The following is a 20,782-nucleotide window of genomic DNA, read 5'->3' on the forward strand; positions in this document are numbered from 1 at the left end:
ACCGATCTGTTTTACAACCATTCCAACTTACCGCCATAAATGGGCAGACTCCCCCATTACGGTTGTAGCTTGAGAAATAGCTATCATCTACGGGCATCAGTAATCAATAAGAATCTGGTCACACCGCTTCAGACTTAATAAATAAATACTGTGTTTCCCTGAAAATATGACCTATCCTGAAAGTAAGCCCCAGCTTGATTTTTCCATGTGTGCCTAATATAAGCCCTAACCCCCACCCCCACCCCCAAATAAGCCCTAGTTAAGATCCCGGCCACTCCAGGGTGCACGGGTAAAAAAGAAGCTATGGTGGAGAAGGGTGTGTGTGTGTGGAGCTGCCCTACTTACCAGGCCTCGCACACCCCGACATCTGCCTTGTCTTGCCGGCCCACTTATTTACGGCCACTTGCTGCCGCTTGCATGCATTGCCCCTGGCCTCCATTTCACTGTCAAATGCCTTCAGGAAAGGCCTCTGCAGCCTAGAAATTGGCTCCGGATCAATCTGGAGTTCTTTTATCAGCTGCAGAGGCCTTTCCGGAAGGCCTCTGGAGGCAAAACGGCAGCCAGGGGCGACATACGTGTCAATCTGGACCTTGTTTCTCGACAGCAGAGGCCTTTCCGGAAGGCCTCTGGAGGCAAAATGGCGGCCAGGGGCGACATACGCGTCAATCTGGACCTTGTTTCTCGACAGCAGAGGCCTCTCCGGAAGGCCTCTCGAGGCAAAATGGCGGCCAGGGGCGACATACGCGTCAATCTGGACCTTGTTTCTCGACAGCAGAGGCCTTTCTGGAAGGCCTCTGGAGGCAAAATGGCGGCCAGGGCGACATACGCGTCAATCTGGACCTTGTTTCTCGACAGCAGAGACCTTTCCGGAAGGCCTCTGGTCGACGCCCATAAATGGTGACAAGCGGCCGCAGAAGTGGGCTGGCAGCAGGCTCCTGTTAGGTGGGGCTGTCAGTGCCACCACCGCAATGTGAGTCAATGGAAGACACCACCCACATCCCCGAAAATAAGACCTGGTGCTTTTTTTGTTGGCAAAGAAAACTTATATGAGACTGGGTCTTGTTTTCTGGGGAAACACAGATAGTATTTTTCTAATAAATTAATAATCCCATCAAGTAAATAAATACTTAGCACTGCAATACATTGTAAAATAATTGGTCATATGCATTCAATAAATTAATACATTTAATATTGTGCAAGGTTTTATAGCTCCAAATGCAATTTTTAGTCTTGATACGGTTTTCATCTTCCCCTTGAAATATTAACAGAATCGAGGAGGGTCTGAGAATCGGTGTCTGCAAGTTAACCAAATTGGCAAACTTGAATCAATGAACCTGAAATCGGTTACCCGGACCTAATCCACATATCAAAGGATAAGGTCTGCAAAGACAGAGTTAATTAAACTAGGTCTCCCAGAGGAACTGCATGTTCACAAGAATAAACATTCCTAGATACACACACACACAAACACACCCCTCAATTTGTCATCCTAAAATCAGCACGACAAGTTCCCCCTAAAAGTTTTGCCACTGTACCCCAGTTCTCTCCAACCAAACTATTTTGGTCTCCTGCTTGGGCAGGGGGTTGGACTAGATGACCTACAAGGTCCCTTCCAACTCAGATTATGTTATGTTATTTTGCTTTTAGGAATAAATATTTTCTTTTCTCACAGCTGTTCTGGATCTCATTTGTATTTATTCTTGTTGCCATCCCGGCTCCAGTTGGAACCCCGAATTATTCTTCTGGCAAAATGTAATGTTTATTCAACCTTTGAAGACTTTTTAAAAAATTATTTACAACTTAACTTTTTTTTTTACATATTATTACAATATGGTTAATTTATTTATTGATGTCTGAAGTGGTATTACCAGAAAGGTACTGATTTGAGGCCAAAAAATGCGATCTTTTACTTGAAATGTTCAGGTTTTTTTTTAAAGAATAAAAGTTGTATAAGCTCTTTTATGCTCTGTGACACGGGTAACTTTTTTTTTTTTAAAAGAAAAACCAATTTGTTTGGGTTCCAAGAATGGGGAATCTCCATTTTTTTTCCTTTTTAAATCAGATTTCAACCCCTCTTCTGAGCAAGCAACAGAGAAGAAACTTTCTAAGTTTATCAGAGCGCCGCCCACCCCCCCAAAAAAAATCTGGATCCCACACAATGGTCGGGATGCTCTCGGCTGGGGAAGATGGGAACAGTAGTCCTACTACTGCCTTTGCCGCGGCTGTCTATTATTCCACCCAGAGTAAACGGGGCGGGCGGAAGAGAGAAGGGAGAGAAAGGAGGAGCGCCGATTCAAAAAAAAAAAAAAAGCGCGCCTTTCCTAAGCGCGTTGATGATTGGCCGGCGGGCGGGCGGACGCGCGATCGGATTGGCGCCGGGGAAATCAATGAAGGCATGACGTAAGCCTGAAGGCACAAATTAAATGAATGAACGGACTTTCCCGCCCTGCCGGTTATAAACGTTCTGTTTGTTTCTCCTTCCTTCCCGGCTTTTTTTTTTTTTTTTTTGAATGGGCTTGGCGGGCGCGGGAAAGGAAGGCGGGAAGAACTGGGGGGGCAGAGAGACCAGAGTGGAATGGGGGGCAAGGGGTCGTACTGGATTTGGGGCTGGGGGCGAGTGGGGGGGACGGGAGAAAATGTGGGGCGGGGGTGACTGGACGAGCCCTCCTACGCTGTTGCAGCCGTTTGGGAGGGGGCGAGGCGTATCATCAATTTCTCTTTATTCTTATTTATTAAATGTATTTATTAATTTAGAATAGGAAATAGAATAGAATAGGAATTAAAATAAACTAGAATATAGAAGAATAGAATAGGAATTAGAATAGAATATAGGAATTAAAATAAAATTAGAATAAAATAGGAAATAGAATAGAATAAGAATTAAAATAGAATAGAATATAGGAATTAAAATAAACTAGAATATAGGAATTAGAATGAATAGAATAGGAATTAAAATAGAATAGAATATAGGAATTAAACTAGAATATAGGAATTAGAATAGGAATTAGAATAGAATATAGGAATTAGAATAAAATAGAATAGAACAGGAATTAAAACAGAATAGAATATAGGAACAGAATAACAGTTGGAAGCGACCTTGACGGTCATCTAGTCCGCTTACACAATGTAAAACCATATTTAAAACAAAAAATAAAAATAAAAAAACCAAAAAGAATCCAATAAATGAATAAAATAAAATTGCTACGCCTCCCATCTCCCTTACAAAATTCAGGGCTATTCTTCCATTTCAAAAGAAAAATATTACAATCTGGGCCTTAAAAAAAAAAAGAATTACAGTAGAAATAAGAAACGGCTAAAAGAACATTTCCTCCCCTCACCCCCCCCCCAGAGACCCCCCTGATTCTCCCCACAAGGGGGAGGGAGACTCGGGTGGAAAAAGGCATCAACACATCCCCCAAAAAAACCATCTAACCACTGCTTGCCTTGGAGAACTTTCTGTCCAGATTTAACAGATTAACAGAGTCCTTAGAGGTCATCTAGTCCAACACCCCCCACCCAAGCAGGAGACCCTACACCTTTTCTGACCGATGGCAGACCGGTCTCTTCTTGAAACCTTCCATTTGGAGAGACAAGGACCCAATACCCTTGTCAGAAATTGTGTAGGGGTAGGAGGGGTGGACTAGATGACCTACAAGATCCCTTCCAACTCTTGATTATCTGTTCACTAGAGACTGGACTGCCATCTCTCAGAAATGGAGTAGGGTCTCCTGCTTGGGCGGGGGGGAGGGGAGGGGGGCCTGGACTAGATGACCTACAAGGTCCCTTCCAACTCTGTTATTCTGAGGGAATGCCAAGGAATGGCAAATTGCTCCTTTTTAACCTAAAGTTAAACCATCAATGCAGGCTTTGGCAGAGGGTAAAATTTTAATCCCTGTTTATTTTGCAAAACCCGCTCCGGATTTCCTCCTCCCGGATGCTTTTTACAAAAAAAAAAAAAAGCTTACCCAGCCAGGGCCCCAAAATTTCCCTGTGCAAATGCAAAACGGCCTCCGGAAGAGCTATTTCTTGGTGAATATTATATTTATTTATGCCTTAATTTGTTTTAGATTGTTGTATCGGATCCGAAAACGCTCAGAGTCGCCCGACAGCGGGAGGGGGAGCGGCGTATATATTTAATAAATCAATAAATCTTATCCATGGGTTTCTCTCCTGTCCATCAGTGACCGAAAAGGTCATAATCCGCTTGTCTTGGAAGAGACCCAATATATCCATGTATTAAAAACGGCCAGGAACGGATATCTCTGTCTGTGGCTTGAGCGAGGGGGGAGGAGGGTTGGACTAGAAGACCTCTTAAGGTCCCTCGATTGAAATATGTTCCCATCGGAGATTGAAAGAGGAAACTCTCTTCAGGAGAGGTTTCCATTTTATTTTATTTTATTTAAAAACATATTTTATTTCGGGGCGGGGGCGGGGTTGGGCTAGAAGACCTCTAAGGTCCCTTCCAACTCTGTAAAATCTGTATTTTATCTTTGTAGCTTCTTGGCAGAGTTAGGGATGATTCTTTTTTTTCCCATTGGTTTTCCTCCAATCCCGTTCGCAATTCCCATTTTCTTTTCCTCCTCGAAACCGAAAAACTCCAAAAAGTCTTGGGGAGGGAAATTTCCCCCTTCCCAGCACCGAACCAGAAAACCCCGCCACTTCCGAGCCTTCAATCCTCCCTCAAGCCTCTCCAGCAGCAAACGCCGAATTGCTCAGCCGCTCAAGCCTCATTCATTGAAATGGGCGACTGGAGGAATCGAAGGAATCGAATGAACGGATAAATCAACCAACCAACATCTGGAGAGATTTCAGCGCCCGGATTTTGCCGCCGCTTCTGCCTTCGCCCCCAAATATTCCACCTTTGGGGGAAACTGAATGTATTTCAAAGCCCCCGCGCGGGTCTCTCATCGTCCCCACGACGTCAAAGTTTTTGTTTTTTGAAAGCGATCGCATTCAATGAAATAAAGAAACAAATACCTGAAGCGCGAAACGTTAAAAAGAAGGAAAGAAAAACCCCAAGAAATGATGAAGATGAAATATTGAATCAAGGCACAAAGCGTGGAGAATGGAAATAAAGAAAGAAATAAAGAAATAATAATAAATAATAATAATAATAATAATAATAATAGTAATAGTAATAATAGTAATAATAGTAATAATAGTAATAATAGTAATAATAGTAATAATTCCCAAGGAAGCAAAAAAACAAGCCGAGAAAAAACTGAATAATTTTTTTTTGCGGTTTTGTCGGTTTCACACGGGGAGGGGAGGAGAGGGAAGGGGGAGAAAAACTTACCCTCCTATTCCTATTATGTATTTCATCTTCTCCGGAGGGCAAGACGGCTTATTACAATTCAATGAAAGGATGGGAGAGTTTTCTCTCTCTCTTTCTCTTTTTTCCCTCTTTCTCGTTCCCTCTCTTCTCTGTCTTTTCTCTCTTCTCTGTCTTTTCCTACTCTCTTTTGATCTCTTTTCTTTTTCTTTTTCTTTCTCTCTTGTCTTTTCTCTCTTCTTTTTTAATCTGTCTTTCTCTTTTCTCTCTCTCTCTTTCTCTCTTGTCTTTTCTCTCTCTCTCTGTCTCCCTTTCTCTCCCCCTCTCTCTCCTCAAACTGAAGAGGAAGGAGGCTCTGCCTGCCCCTTATCTACCCTTGCACAAGGCCAAAGCCCCCACCCCCTGCCTGCCCCTTTGCCCCGCCCTGGTTACGGGTGGAAAAACCCATCTTGCTTTCCAGGGTCCTTGGGGAGGGGGGAGGGGCAGGGGGGGGGAGACTCAGCCCTGCCAAGACAGGCCTGTCATCAGCACCTGTCAACTTCTGCAATCTCACACAGACAGACACACAAACAGAACAAATGGGGCTTGGTTATAAATAGACCCCTGGGTGCCGGCGGCTGCCCTTTGCCTAAATTAGTCCTGGGAAAGTATAAGTGTCACACACACACACGTTTTTTTTTCCTTCTCCTCCTTCCACGGCCGAATTTGCCCTTCCCCTTTTACAGAATTTCCGTCAAAAGGGGAGATTCTAATGAATCTTATTTTATTTAACTTTCTTTAAACGCCTTTATGGCGTTTGCAAAGAACTCAGCCTGGTGTTGGAAGAATTATCCTTCTGGGTTCAGTTCCAAGTGGGAAAAAAGACACTGGGAACATGGGGGGCTGTTTGGAAAGTTGGTTTAATGGTGGACAGGACCACGTGCCCTGGAAGAAGGAAGGAGGCTGAGAGACCCTTAGTTTTACACCATCCGTGTTTCCTGTTTTCCTGTGCAAGAAATGTATCCCATGGACTCCCAGGGGGTGGGGGGTCTTCATTAACTTTGTAGGCTTTGCCTGGACCACACGGCTTCACCTGAGTGCTGGCTGATGCAATCTCCCCAGGCCAGATGTGTGAGATGGGGTAGAGGCCTTTGTTATGTAGAATACTCTGGCCCAGGCCTTAATGACCCATTGGCTAAAGGTGGTGGGGAGGGGCTGAGTTTCTGCCTCTCTGGGGTGAGTTTCTGCTTCTGAGTTTCTACTCTTTTTAGGGGAAATATTCTGACTTTTTAATATTTCCCAGTATAATTTGCCGTCGAAGCGCTTTTCCTGAACACTCAAGTGGGGGTCGTCTTTGGTTATCCACTGCCGGCTTCGGAGGCTTGTTGGAGGCCAACGCCTCTGCCTGGATCCCTCCCCTTCATCCGCCTCGCTCCGCCCGAGGCTGCGCCTTCTGCTCTTCCCACCCCCTTTCCCTGCCGCTGCACCCGGGTTTCTGGGCGCCCCAGGTGGTGGGGTCCTCCGGGTCGCCCATACCGCAGGTATTTCTTTTTTTCTAGGAGAGAGGTGGGTGCTAACGTCCTACACCGGCAAACGTATCCAACACACCTCCGGGGTCCTCCTATTTTTCCCCCACACAACAACAACAACAACCCTGTGAGGTGGGGCTGGGCTGAGAAAAGAAGAGCAACTTGGCCAGAAGTCACCCAGCTGGCTTTCACAAAGGAGGAGGGACTAGAACTTCCTGTCTCCGGGTGGGTCCAAAAGTCACCCAGCTGGGTTTAGTGGCTAAGGCGGGACTAGAACTCCAAAAGTTGCCTTCAGAAGTTGTGGGAGTTTCATCCCTGGAAGCTTTCAAGAAGAGACTGGACTGCCATCTGTCAGAAATGGAGTAGGGTCTCCTGCTTGGGTGGGGGGTTGGACTAGATGACCTACAAGGTCCCTTCCAACTCTGTTATTCTGTTCCTATGTTCTATTCTGTTCTATTCCTATATTCTATTCTATTTTATTCTAATTCCTACTATTCTATTTTAATTTCTATTCTATTCCTATATTCTATTCTATTTTATTCTAATTCCTACTATTCTATTTTAATTCCTATTCTATTCCATTTCTATATTCTATTCTATTTTATTCCTATATTCTATTTTATTCTATTCCTATATTCTGTTCTGTTCTGTTCTAATTTCTATTCTATTCTATTCTATTCTATTCTATTCTATTCTATTCTATTCTATTCTATTCTGTTCTAAATTATACTTATTTCATGTGTTCAGTGTGTTGTGATTGCAGCAACGTATACATTTGTTAAGTATGAACAAAATGGTGGGTGTGTAGTTGTTGTCACCTGGCCCCTTTGAATAGGTGTTGCCCAAGCACCAAAAGAGTCGGCTCTCATTGTCCAGCTGTGTCCACTCTTTTGGTCACGCTCTTCATCTCCTCCTATGAAGTTGCTTTTTGAATGTTTCCCCTGATAATTGTGGCCTGGAAAAATAGAAGGTCCGCATAGTATGGGGGCCTTGAAAGACCCTTTCTGCTGTCTTCCAAATCATGTATCACCTTTCTTGTTTTTGCTTTTTTCTTTCTTTCTTTCCTTCTTTCCCCTTCCTTTCTTCCTCCTCTCCTTCCCTTTTCTTTCCTCCCTCCCTCTTTTCCTTCTTTCCCCTTCCTCTTTCCTTCCTTCTGCTTCCTTTTATTTCCTCCCTCCCTTTTTCCTCCTCCTTTTCTTCCTTCCTTCCTTTCCTTTCCCTTCCTTCCCTCCCTCCATTCTTTCCTTCCTTCCTTCACTTTTCTTATTCTTTTTCTCCCTCCTTTTTCTTCCGTCCTTCCTTCCTTTCCTTTCCCTTCCCTCCCTCCCTCCATTCTTTCCTTTCTTCCTTTCCTTCCCTTTCTTCCTTCCTTTTTCCTTTTCCTTTTTCTTCCTTCCCTTTGTTTTCCTTCTTTCCTTTTTACCTTTTCCCCTCCCTTTCCTTTCCTTCTTTCCATTCTTCCCTTTTTTCTTTGTTCCTCCCTCCCTGCCCTCTCCCCTCTCCCTTTCTTCCTTCCCCTTCGTTACTTATTCCCTTCCTTTCTCCCTTTTCCTTCCTTCCTTCCTTCCTTCCTTCCTTCCTTCCTTCCTTCCTTCCCTTTCTTCCTTCCTTCCTTTCCCAACTTGGATGCATCCTAACAAATGAAGAACCAGTGAGAATCTTGAAAGGAAAAAAAAAATCTAGATTAACAAGAATAAAGTCCTTGTGGAAAACCACTGCAGCCCATGAGAAGACCACGTGCGTGTCACAAAGGGCATGTGTTGCACGTTTTATATTTCTCCGAAAGTATCACTTAATCCCGCTTTCACTCGGGAAGTCACACTTATTATGGTATGGCGTGCTTCAAAGCGTCACGGGAGCCTCGGCTGCTGACGTTCCTCAGAGTCAGAGAAACATCGCCAAGAGGCCATCACACCCTAAGAATCGCCCCGCTCTCAAGGACTGGTCTTCCACGATGAACTAAAGACCCCAAAGGACTTGAAACAGCAAGCTAACAGATAATCAGAGTTGGAAGGGACCTTGTAGGTCATCTAGTCCAACCCCCGCCCAAGCGGTAAACCCTACACACCATTTCTGACAAATGGCAGTCCAATCTCTTCTTGAAAGTCTCAAGCGATGGCGCTCTCACAACTTCTGAAGGCAACTTCTGTTCCATGGGTGGATTGTTCTCACTGTCAGAAAATGTCTCATTTCCAGATTAACAGATAACAGATTAACAGAGTTGGAAGGGACCTTGTAGGTCATCTAATCCAACCCCCCGCCCAAGCAGGAGACCCTACTCCATTTCTGACAGATGGGAGTCCAGTCTCTTCTTGAAAACCTCCAGGGATGAAGCCCTCCAACTTCTGAAGGCAACTTCTGTTCCATGGGTGGATGGTTCTCCCTGTCAGAAAGTTTCTCCTTTATTTCCATGTTGAATCTCTCCTGGATCTGTTTCCACCCATTATTCCTTCTCTGGCCTACAGGCACTTTGGAGAATAGCTTGACCCCCTCCACCTCTCTGGGGCAGCCCCTCAACTATTGGAAGATGCTCTCCTGTCTCCCCTGGTCCTTCTCTTCCCTAGACTAGCCAGGCCCAGTTCCTGCAACTGATCTTCATAGGTTTTAGCATCCAGTCCCCTAAAATCATCCTGGTTGCTCTTCTCTGCACTTTTTCTAGAGTCTCAACATCTTTTTTATAATGTGGTGACCAAAACTGGATGCATTACTCTAGGTGTGGCCTTACTAAGGCTTTATAGAGTGGTATTATTAGTACCTCCCTTGATCTTGATTGAATCTGTTAATTAGCTGTTCCTGCTAAAATCTGCAAAAGGGAACATGGGAGAATCACAAGAGCACTTTTTAAAACTACAACAGGAAAGAAGCACCTCACGGAAGGCTCAGAAGTTTTAATTAAACATTTTGAATGTTCTTGGTTTCAAACAGCAAAAAAAAAACAAACTAAAAATCAAATCGTAATAACGATAACGTAACATACTTAAATAGGAACTGGTATTATCTCACAGATGCTCAGCCAACTAAATACAAACATGTTTAAGTTATTTTTACTGAACGATACAGTTTGTCTGTTTCCAACATAAAACATCCACTTGAACAGAGGTGGGGGGGGGGCTGAAGGGGGGGCAGAGAAATGCACAGGTGTTGTACCCTGTCTTGGGACCAGGGTACATTTGGATATTTTGGCATGCTCCGTTGACGAGGACAGGGAATGTACAAAAATACCATGGGTATTTACACGCGGACTTTACATGTGTACATCTGTCTCCACTCACGCAGAGATGAAACCAGCGAGCAAGCCTCCGAAGCTAGAAGGAAGGTGGAATGAATTAGAATAACAAGAGTCGGAAGGGACCTCGGAGGTCATCTAGTCCAACCCCACGCCCAAGCAGCAGACCCTACACCATTTCCGACCGATGGCAGTCCAGTCTCTTCTTGAAAGCCTCCAAAGGCAATTCATTCATTGTCCTCACCGTTAGAAAAACTCCTTATTTCTACGTTGAATCTCTCCTTGTTCAGTTTCCATCCATTATTCCTGGTCTGGCCTATAGGAGCTTTAGAAAACAGCTTGACCCCTTCTTCCTCTCTGTGGCAGCCCCTCCTCAAATACTGGAAGGCTGCTCTCCTGTGTCCCCTGGTCCTTCTCTTCCCTAGACCAGCCAGGCCCAGTTCCTGCAGCCGTTCATTGTATATTTCAGCCTCCAGCCCCCTCATCATCCTGGTTGCTCTTCTCTGCCCTCTTTCCAGAGTCTCAGAGTCTAGAAAACTTTTTGATCCAGAGTCAAAGGTCTCCTGTTTTTTCTCCTTCCCTTCCCTCCTTGCCTCATGGCTCCCAACACAGAACAAAGGCCTATCCCAGCACAAGCTTTTAAAGATATTTTAAAGATTTTCACAGAATGGCCCTCCAATATCTTTGCCTGATGTTGGAAGCCTTTGGGTAGGTATCACCCCAAAATCCCAGGGCTGCTAAACTAGCGTGGGAAGTGAGAGGGAGGGAGATTTAGGGGAAGGGGGAGCAGGGCATGGGAAATCCCTTCTGTATTTTTGGCAAGAAAACCCCTCTGCCCAACCCAAATATTCATCCAGAATTCAGTTTGACTCACCTATTTTCCCTGGTCTCAGTAACCCTCCTCAAGATGCTTTTTTTCCAGGAAACCACTGGACTTTCTGGGTTGTTTTTTCTTTCAAAGACGTTTCGCTTCGCCTCCAAGAAGCTTCTTCAGCTCTGACTGGATGGTGGGGAAGGATTTATACTCCTTGCAGACCAAGCTGGTCATTTGCATCCTTTGGGAGGGTCGTTGAGGCCACTTGGAGGCTCATCTGTGTCCTCAGGGTCACCTGAGTGGTGCAAATGGGGGTGGAGCCTTCTTGCAACTGCTGACCACATCACCTGTCTCCGGTCTACATCAGCCATCCCAAGAAGGCTCCACCTCCATTTGCACCACTCAGGTGACCCTGAGGACACAGACCAACCTCCAGGCGGCCTCAATGACCCTCTCAAAGGATGCAAATGACCAGCTCTGTCTGCAAGGAGTATCAATCCTTCCCCACCATCCAGTCAGAGCTGAAGAAGCTTCTTGGAGGAGAAGCGAAACCTCTTCAAAAGAAAAATCAGAAAGTCCCGTTGCCTCTTGGAAAAAAAAAAAAAAAAGCACCTTTGGGATAAGCCTGCCCTGGCTGGCTGAGAGTCTCCATAGACATCTTAAAATTTAAAACCCTCTTAAAATTTATAAAAAGATCAATGCAACTCAAAACCTGCCTTCGAACACACGGCAGATATACTAGCGAAACGATTTAAGAGCATTAATCAAAGAAGCGGTCCTTCCCGCCATTCATTGGTCTAAATCCACTTTCTCATCAGACCCGATCTCTTTGGGATCCGTCCACCGAACCTTGAGATGAGATCCAGGAATGAAGCAACACAACCATGTCGAACTCGAGCAAGGCGAGTTTTAGCCTGTCTTGGCGGAGTGACTCTGGATTTCCAAAATCCTTTTTTAAAAAACAAAAAAATTCTGAAGTTCCTGCAGACCTTCCATCGGCTGATTCCTACAAGTGGTGTAAATTGGCACTATTGAATAGCCGGAGTCCAAACAAGCAGAGGTTTGCGTGGGTAAATCCACCCAGTTCACCTTCTCTGTTGTTGTTATTATTGTTATTGTTGTTTTTATCAAGTTCCAACTCGTTCAAGTCCGTTTTATTGAATTTTTAAGTGCTTGCATTCGGTGTGCATGATCTACCACTGTCATTTGTCTGTAACTACATGTCTCTTACTAACCGTTTGTGTGTGTGTGTGTGTGTGTGTGTGTGTGTGTGTGTGCATATGTGTGTAAAAAACACATTTTTAATTGTTTCCAATTGGGGCTTTCATTGGAGAAGGCGCCATCAAGAGCCTGAGATTTGGAAACAGCCCCAAATGGCTCAGGAATTGCAAATCAAGATGGACTGAATTGCAATCTGAATTTGAATACACACACACACACACACACACACACACACATATCACAAAATAAATCCCCACCTCTAAGCCCAACCACCTGGACAGTTCCATACTTAAATCATCTCCAGGGTATTTTTTTTTTAAAAAAAGCTAAAGGCTTCTATTCACGTCTACCTTGCCTTGAAAAAATAGTCCAGAAAAAATTCTTCCTCCATGTTTATTTCTGCAAGGAATCTCGGTTTATTGGGCGTCTCAGCCCAACGCCTGACGTATCTGTTGTGTTGAAACTGGGCATTTATTGTTCAACAGCATGACCTTGGGAAGAATCTCCCTCAATCCTAGGCCAATGGAGAAAGAAAAACTGCCCCTCAAGTAGACTATTGTTGGACTTCAGATGCTCAATTAGGATAGAGCTGCAAAGGATCTTGGAGGTCATCTAGTCCAGCCCCTTCTCCAGTAGGACACCTTATACCATGTCAGTCCAAGCTCTTCTTAAAACTCTCCAAGGATGGATGGATCACCCAAAACGTCCGGTGGCCAGCTGTTCCACTGGTGAATTGTCCTCACTGGTAAGAAGTTTCTCCTTCATTCCAGGTTGTTTCTCTCCTTGATGAGTTTCCATTTGTTGTTTCTTGTCTTGCGCGCAATAAATATTGATTTATCTTTAACTAGCTGGATACCCGTGCTTCGCTACAAAACTATGTGGTCGGGCTTAGTTTTTTGGGAGGAAAATAAAGAAGGGGGGGAAATCTGCCTACCAGCATCCATCGGTATTCATCTGGCTAGCGTCCTGTGTGTGAGTTGAGGGCTGTTTGGAAACTGAAACAGTATTTGCTGTGTGAGCAAGGAGACAGCAAGGAGCCTGGGCATGGCTTAGCTCAATTGTTCTGTACTAAAACTGCTTGGTGCTGCTCTGAAACTGAAACCCCTCTCCTCTGCTTGTATTTTGCATTTGGAGCAGATTTCTTTTCAGGTGGGGAGGGCGAATAGAACTGAGCATCAGAGCATCTTAATAATAATAATAATAATATAGGAAATACTAATGCTTTGATGGTCATTTTGAGAAATCCTTTCTTAGTGAGCCCCTAGAAGCCAAGAGGAACATACAGGCCCAATTTCAAGTTCGTAGGCTTGACGGTTCTGGAGATTTTGTGATGATGCGCGAGGGGCATTTCGCTTTGATAGATAGATAGATTTGATTTAATTCTCAGGGGTGGCTTTAGAAAACATCTGCTGGGTCAGTTGTTATTTTCTTCTCAGTTCAGAGAGAAGGACAGGAGGGCCATAAGCCTTCAGCCTAGTGGACGTCAGACCAGCCATGCGCATCCACTCCAGGGGTTTGATGGGAGATGCAACTCAACATCTGGAAGGCTGCAGATCGTTAATCCTTTCCAATCCTTCTCCCCAATTCCCCACAATTCCAAGGCCCTTCCATGCTTTCGAAAACTAAAGGGGCAGCAAGTCGCATGGCCAGGAGGCAGGCAAAACAGCCTGCAAAATGATTAAAAATGAAAGAATCGCCGGTTCTCTTAGATGCTGGGTTTCCAAACATGCCGTGGTATGTCTTTAACGTGGTTTTGTGGAACTCCATGACACGACGCTTGTTTGACACATACCAAGTCCTAATTTATAATCCCTGGCATTTCCCACCCTGTGAAGGTCATCGAGCTAGGAAATCCCCTTTCTCTGTATCCGCCGTTCCCCGAAAGCCCATCTTTTTCAGACGGATGAGGCAGTCCTGGCTAAAACAGAACAGCCACCTAGAACCGCTTCAGAAATTGTCGGTCTCTTTTGCCATTTGTCCAAGCGACAGTGTAAGAGTTCCAATTTGTCCACACTGTTGTTTTCCTGCTTATTTACAACGCATTCGAAGAAAAAGCAACTTTGAAAATGTGTACAGTAGAATGGGAGGTCTCCCTCTGTCTGTCTGTCTCACTCTCTCTCTCTGTGTGTGTGTGTTTATCTCTCTTTTGTTTCACTCACTCTCTCTTTGTCTCTCTCTCTCTGTGTCTGACTCTGTCTCCGTCTCTTTCTGTCTCTCTCTCTGCTTCCATCTCTCTCTCTGTGTGTGTGTGTGTCTCCATTTTTCTCTGTGTGTCTGTCTCTCTTTTTGTCTCACTCTCTCTGTCTCTGTCTCCCTGTCTCTGTGTGTCTGTCTCTCTCTCTCTCTCTTTTGAGATGTTGAATAATTGCGCGTGAACAGACCCGCATGGAGGATGGTCTCCTAATAGGACAGAGATGCTACTTTCCAGTTTACAACACACCGACGAGTGAATTCTCCTTTGGTTGGCTTCTGCTGTTCACTTTTCTTTGCCTAAGTCCCATTTTTTATAACTTCGTGGACTGGAATAATGTTTCAGTGAGAAGCTCCGCCAAGAATTCCTACCGCAGTTCCTGCAGTGTTGAACAACAGGACTTGCTGGACTGCTATTGTAACATTCAGAGTAACAGAGTCGGAAGGGACCTTGTAGGTCATCTAGTCCAACCCCGAGCCCAAGCAGGAGACCCTACACCATTTCTGACAGATGGCAGTCCAATCTCTTCTTGAAAGTCTCAAGTGATGGCGCTCCCGCAACTTCCGAGGGCAACTTCTCTTCCATTGGTTGATTGTTCTCACTGTCAGAAAGTTTCTCCTTATTTCCAAGTTGAATCTCTCCTTGGTCAGTTTCCATCCATTGTTCCTTGTCTGGCCTTCAGGGGCTTTGGAGAATAGCTTGACCCCTTCCTCCTCTCTGGGGCAGCCCCTCAAATATTGGAAGGCTGCTCTCCTGTCTCCCCTGGTCCTTCTCTTCCCTAGACTAGCCAGGCCCAGTTCCTGTAACATCCAAAGAGATGTAGGTAAGAAAAAAGATTTTCAGATCTTGTTTTAAGGGAGGGATGGATCTGTGTGTCTCCAAACTGAGTGGTGTTTCAGGTCCATTAATTGATCATTAAGTTCCTAAATTGTTCCAAGCCTCTCCCACTAAATCACTTTGTCCGTGTTTTTATTCCCACTGGATATTCCTCATGTTTACTGTGCTGGAAAGAAAAACAGTGACTGAAAATATGATTTCTCACTTCAGAAAACACATTAAGTATGTGGATTTTCTGACTTGGCTGATTGAAGCCTGCTTCCTTTCCTGTTTTTTTTTTTTGGCTTGTCCTAAGAAGTCTTGCTGTGTGTGTGCAACTTCCTATCCCATCCGGCTACAAAGGGATTGATTGTCCAACGTCGTAAAAACAATCCAAGCCCTATTTGCATTTTGATGCGGACAGTTGAAGGACGTTCTTTGTTTCTGGGGGAATTTTAGAGCGAGAGGATCCTTGAAAAGGGAGACTAGGATCTACGTTCCGTTTCACATTATCCGCCGCTGGGGATCTCAGCATGAGCCCCCTCCCCAATTCAAGGGTTAAGGAGGGATGGACTTTCCGTGCGTTTCCGTCAGTTGGGACAGGCCTAGGCCAACCACCTCTGAAAGGAGAAGAAGGCTTAAGCTGTGCAAGACCGATCAATGCAGGAGGTGAACATCTCTTTATATACAATCATCCAGGAAGGGAAAAATGTGCTTTCCACGTTGGTATCGCTTCGCTGGTTTCTGGCTTGCAGCCGCTGGAGGAAAAGGCCTCGCCATGCAAACTGTTGTGGTTCGCCAGCAGCTGGCGCGGATGGCAGAGGAATCGGACAGTGAGGATGAAAGGGGACCAGTCAGGGAGTCTGGGAAGGACTCGGACGAGGGTCCTGCGTCCGATGCAGGGATGGGTCCAGGACCATCTGGGAGTGGGGTGCTGACTCTGGAGCCTCTGGCGTCTGGCGGCAGTGAAGCAGAGGAACGAGGGGAGCCTGTTCCCAGTGCGCGTGTGCGCAGGGCTGCTAGAAGGAAAGAGCAGCTGAAGTAGCAGGGGAGACTCGGGAGTAAGGCTGGGAGGTGATTGCCGCTCCCATCAGGGATAAAAGCCAGCCCTTGGGGATGTGCTCTTTGCAAGAAGCAAAGAAGTTCATTAGATTCTGATTCTTCATCGCAGCCCTCGGACTCTGATTTGTCTTTGCTGGAACTTCTTTTGGTTTGTCTTCTAATTAAGTGGACGTCTGTTTCTTGGCAGCCTTTCACAACCCTGAATTGTCTTATCTCAGACAATTGTGTTTCATGAGTTTTGGCTGGGAATGCAAATAATTCCCAGTGTTGCATTAAAAAAAGGTTTGATTTTACACACAGCGTGTTTTTTTCTTAATTTGAACAAAGCCTGGGTCAGAACACAAAACATCCAGTTCTCCGGTTTTTCTTGGAGTCGATGCAATCATCGCCCATCTCTCTGGAAAGTCAAGTGCTCAAGGCCTTTCCTGGAAGGGGACGCCTTCGTTTGCAAAACTCAGTGGTGGGATGGAATCTCTCGTCTTGCCTTTCCCTTCAGGGATGGAGAAACAGTGGGTGGCTTCTTCTGATGGACCGAAGATGAGATGTTTGACGAGATTGGAGGGCCAGGAAAGGAACGTACGGCGGTTGGGTGTTTTCTTATTGGGGGGGGGGTGTCTTCAGCCGCATCCGTCCGTCTCTCCATCCTTATTCATGACATGCTAGAAAAAGTTGGAGGGAGAGGGAGAAAGTTACACAGAGTTAATACTTGAAACCCGCCAGCTGTCAGCGTTCCAATGAAACTCCCCATTTCCATTCAGCACTCAGAAACAAAGCATTAGGGTTCCAGCGATTGCCCTAATTGAATCATGAGCCTCAAGCCAAGCTTCAAAAGCTTTCTCTCCCCCTCCCCTGCTTATGGCAACTCAAAAACAAGCATAGGAATGCTTTACGAGTTGACACCAAGTCCATCCAAGTAAGAATTTATTAAAGAAGTCACATTGGCACATCTGGGGAAGCCCAAATCTGACAGTTCTGGGTTTTCCCTTCCCCAAGAGAAATTCAAAGATCCATCCCCTGCACTAGTGGTGTGTTTAAAAAATTTTTTCCTACCAGTTAGGAGGTTGCTGTTTTTTTAGCTGTGCTGTTTTTTTTTAGCTCAGCTGAGCCACGGCGATCTGTTCTGCCACGCAAATCAGCTAAGCTAATAAACAGCAGAATATAGGAGAGGTCAGAGGTCAGAGCAGGGGCGGGTGGGCAGGGTTAGTCAAAATTTTCCCTACCAGTTCTCCAAACCAGTCAAAATTTTCTGGTCAAAACTGGCTGAATACCACCACTACCCTGCACCCACCATCCCATCACATGGCCCAATCAACAACCGTCCCAACTGGAGACATTCCTCCAGACCAGCGGTGGCTAACCTTTTTGGGCTCCTGTGCCAAAAATCGTGTGCGCGCTTGCATGCTCGTGCTCACGTGCCAGCACCCAGAAGGCAATCCGTGCCTCCCCCCCCACATCCCCTATGCATGCGCACACAATCCCCACCCCTGCCGCCCCCTTACCTGCACTGCACCTCACAGCTGATTGTTGGCCGGTTTGAGGCCTTTTTCGGCCTCCCAAGGTTTGAGAAAGACTTCTGCAGGCTTCTACAAGCTTTGTAGGCCGAAATCTAGCCCCGTTTCGTCACCTGTTTTTCTGAAAATACCAGAAGTGACGAAATGGGGCTAGATTTTGGCCTACAAAGCTTGTAGAAGCCTGCAGAAGCCTTCCTCAAGCCTTTGGGAGGCCGAAAAAGGCCTCAAACTGGCCGAAAATCAGCTGTGAGGCGCGCACATGCGCAGTGAGGTATGTCTGCCTGCAGCTCGCGTGCCGGCACAAATGGCTCTGCGTGCCACTATAGCACGCATGCCATAGGTTCACCATCACGTCTCCAGACACTCGTCTCCAGGTGCAGGGAAGAATTTATACTCCTTGCAAACAGCTGGTCATTTGCATCCTCTGAGAGAGTCATTGAGGCCACTTTGAGGTTTATCTGTGAGGATCACCTTGGAACTGCTGAAAGGACCGTGTTGTAGACTGGAGATAGATGATGTCCTCAGCGGTTCCAAGAAGGCTCCACTCCCATTTGCACCACTCAGGGGACCCTGAGGACACAGACAAACTTCCAAGTGGCCTCAATGACTCTCTAAAAGGATACAAATGACCAGCTTGGTCTGCAAGGAGTATAAATCCTTCTATTCCCCAGCATCTGGCCAAGAGCTGAAGAAGCTTCTTACAGGAGAAGTGAAACATCTTCAAAGAAAAACAAGAAAGTCCAGTTGCCTCTTGAAAAAAAAGCACCTTTGGGATTTAGCCACAGGAAATCAAACAATATCTTCAACAGGAAGGACGGATGTATTAACTTTGCAGTAAAGACAAGAGGTGGGCTGCTGGCGGTTTGCACCGGATGAAGCAACCCGGTAGTTAAGATTCTGTGTAGTTTGGCGAACCGGCAAATCCCACCCCGGCTGGCCCCAGCTCATTTTTCAGGCTGTTTTTTTTGGGCCAAAACAGGGCCGAAAATGGCCCCAAAATGGCTGAAAAACAGGCCAAAAAATGGGCAGGGGTGGGTTCAGCCAGTGGTGGGATTAGCCCCAACCAGCTGAATCCTACCTCTGCCTTTGAGGCGAGTGGCTGGGAGACAAGGCTGGGTGTGATGAGTGACATCACCCACCCAGTCACATGACCAACCAGCCACGCCTACCCAGCCGGAGAATCGGTGGTTAAGTTATTCAAATCCCACCATTGAGCAAAGATAGATCTTTGATATTTTATTTTGCAAGTCAGGCAAAAGCTGCCTTGAGGTCATATCGCAGATTAACCAACCAAAGGGGTTCTTGGTTCTTAGCCTAGGGCACAAGATTGTAAACGTTGAAAAGCAACAACAATACCCAAACTTAAGAGATGGTTTAATTAAAAACAGCAAAACACAAAAATAAAACTGATGGCGTTATTTTTTTTAAAAAGCAATAAAAATCCATTAAAAAAGAGGTGAATTTTAATTAAAAACAAATTCCAAACCTTGTTTCCTGATCTTCTGAAGGAAGGGCAGTCCTGTTTGGGAAATTAGACAAAGTATTGATAGATGTTATGAAATGCATTTATTTTATTTTTAAAAAAATACCACAATCACTAAGGGCTGCCCCCAGATATTTTGAGCCCACTAGAAAAGAAATGAATTGCCTCACACATAGACCTCCTTTGAAATGGCAAGTTATTTGGACACGAGGCTGAAAACAGTTTATATAATTACATATAATAATATAGAGAATACATAAGAATTGGTAGTTGGTGGTGGCCTTGTTGACGTAACTACAGAGTTAGCCTTCAGAAAGAAAATGCAAGTGTATTTCCCACAGAGAAGTCAACTCCTGAATCTCGCAAAGGGAACACTCCTTAGTTGCATTGTGAAATCCACAAAAGATGTTGCTTGATTCAAAACAGAAGGATGGGGAAAATCCAGATTTTGAATTAAGCGCAAGGGGACATTAGCTGTGGGGTCTTTGATGATCCCTGAGCTGGGTGGTTTTCTTGCAGACATTTCATTACCAAACTAGGGAACATCAACATGCACTGATGATGTTACCTAATAGGTTTACATTCTAGGTGGACTTTAATTCCCAGAATTCCCCACCAGCACTAGAAGACCTCCAAGAACCCTTCCAACTCTGCTATGCTATGCTATGCTATTGTCTATTCTATTTTATTCTATTCTATTCTATTCTTATTCTAATCTATTCTTATTCTATTCTGTAATTCTATTCCTTTCCATTACTTATTCTATTCTATCCTATGCTATCCTATTCTATTCCTTATTCTATTCTGTAATTCTATTCCATTCCATTCCTTATTCTATCCTATCCTATCCTATCCTATCCTATCCTATTATATTCCTTATTCTATTCTATTCCATTCTATTCTATTCTAATTCTATTCCATTCCTTTATTCTATTCTATTCTATTCTATTCCATTCCATTCTTATTCTATTCTATTCTATTCCTTATACTATTCTATTCTTATTCTATTCTATTCCATTCCATATTCCTCCATTCTATTCCTTATTCTATTCTATTCTATATACTATTCTATTCTATTCCATTCCATTCCATTCTTATTCTATTCTTATTCTATTCTGTAATTCCATTCCATTCCATTCCTTATTCTATTCTATTCTATTCCTTATTCTATTCTATTCTATTCCTTATTCTATTCTATTCTATTCTATTCTATTCTATTCTTATTCTATTCTATTCTATTCTATTCTATTCTATTCTATTCCTTATACTATTCTATTCCTTATACTATTCTATTCTATTCCATTCCATTCCATTCCTTATTCTATTCTTATTCTATTCTGTAATTCTACTCCATTCCATTCCTTATTCTATTCTATTCTGTAATTCTTTTCTTTTATATTCTGTAATTCTATTATATTCCATTCCTTATCCTATCCTATCCTATCTGCAAACAGCCTCTGGGAGTGGAAAAGGGATTCCTGCCTCCCTCAAATTTCCCAGCTCTCCCCCAACCCTCCCTGGCATGAGGAAACAGGACGGTGTTGGCCAAAAGGAATCGGGGAAGCTCACCTGTCTCTCTCAGCCACGTCCTGTTTCACTCCTTCTGCCCTGGAAGGAAAGGAGGCCATGGCCAGATGAAACGACCCCTTCCCAAATGGCCCCCGCTCCCATGAATCCA

General features: G+C 44.7%; 2 protein-coding genes across 5 annotated transcripts in view; both read right to left on the minus strand.

Moving 5' to 3' along the window:
• The window catches only part of LOC113427984 (nicotinamide riboside kinase 2), a 21,063-nt gene extending 15,452 nt beyond the window's left edge, over nucleotides 1-5,611 (minus strand). The window contains exon 1 of one of the 2 annotated variants that reach the window (XM_087948771.1): nucleotides 5,297-5,611. In XM_087948771.1, coding sequence (XP_087804897.1) covers nucleotides 5,297-5,322 — 26 coding nt within the window. In that variant the 5' untranslated portion in view covers nucleotides 5,323-5,611. The remainder of the gene's footprint in view (nucleotides 1-5,296) is intronic. The other variant, XM_087948772.1, reaches the window with a different exon arrangement.
• Nucleotides 5,612-16,507: 10,896 nt separating this feature from the next.
• ATCAY (ATCAY kinesin light chain interacting caytaxin) overlaps nucleotides 16,508-20,782 on the minus strand; it is a 32,681-nt gene continuing 28,406 nt past the window's right edge. For 2 of the 3 annotated variants that reach the window (XM_087948769.1, XM_087948768.1), the window contains 2 exons: nucleotides 20,674-20,712; nucleotides 19,089-19,140 (listed from right to left, as the gene is read on the minus strand). In XM_087948769.1, coding sequence (XP_087804895.1) covers nucleotides 19,089-19,140; nucleotides 20,674-20,712 — 91 coding nt within the window. Of the gene's footprint in view, nucleotides 16,770-19,088; nucleotides 19,141-20,673; nucleotides 20,713-20,782 lie in introns of those variants that run through there. The other variant, XM_087948770.1, reaches the window with a different exon arrangement.

Source organism: Notechis scutatus, unplaced genomic scaffold, assembly GCF_049901735.1.
Source record: "Notechis scutatus isolate UNSWTSFEM ecotype Mainland unplaced genomic scaffold, rNotScu1.2 NSCUSCF19, whole genome shotgun sequence".
In the NCBI taxonomy this organism is placed as follows: domain Eukaryota; kingdom Metazoa; phylum Chordata; class Lepidosauria; order Squamata; family Elapidae; genus Notechis; species Notechis scutatus.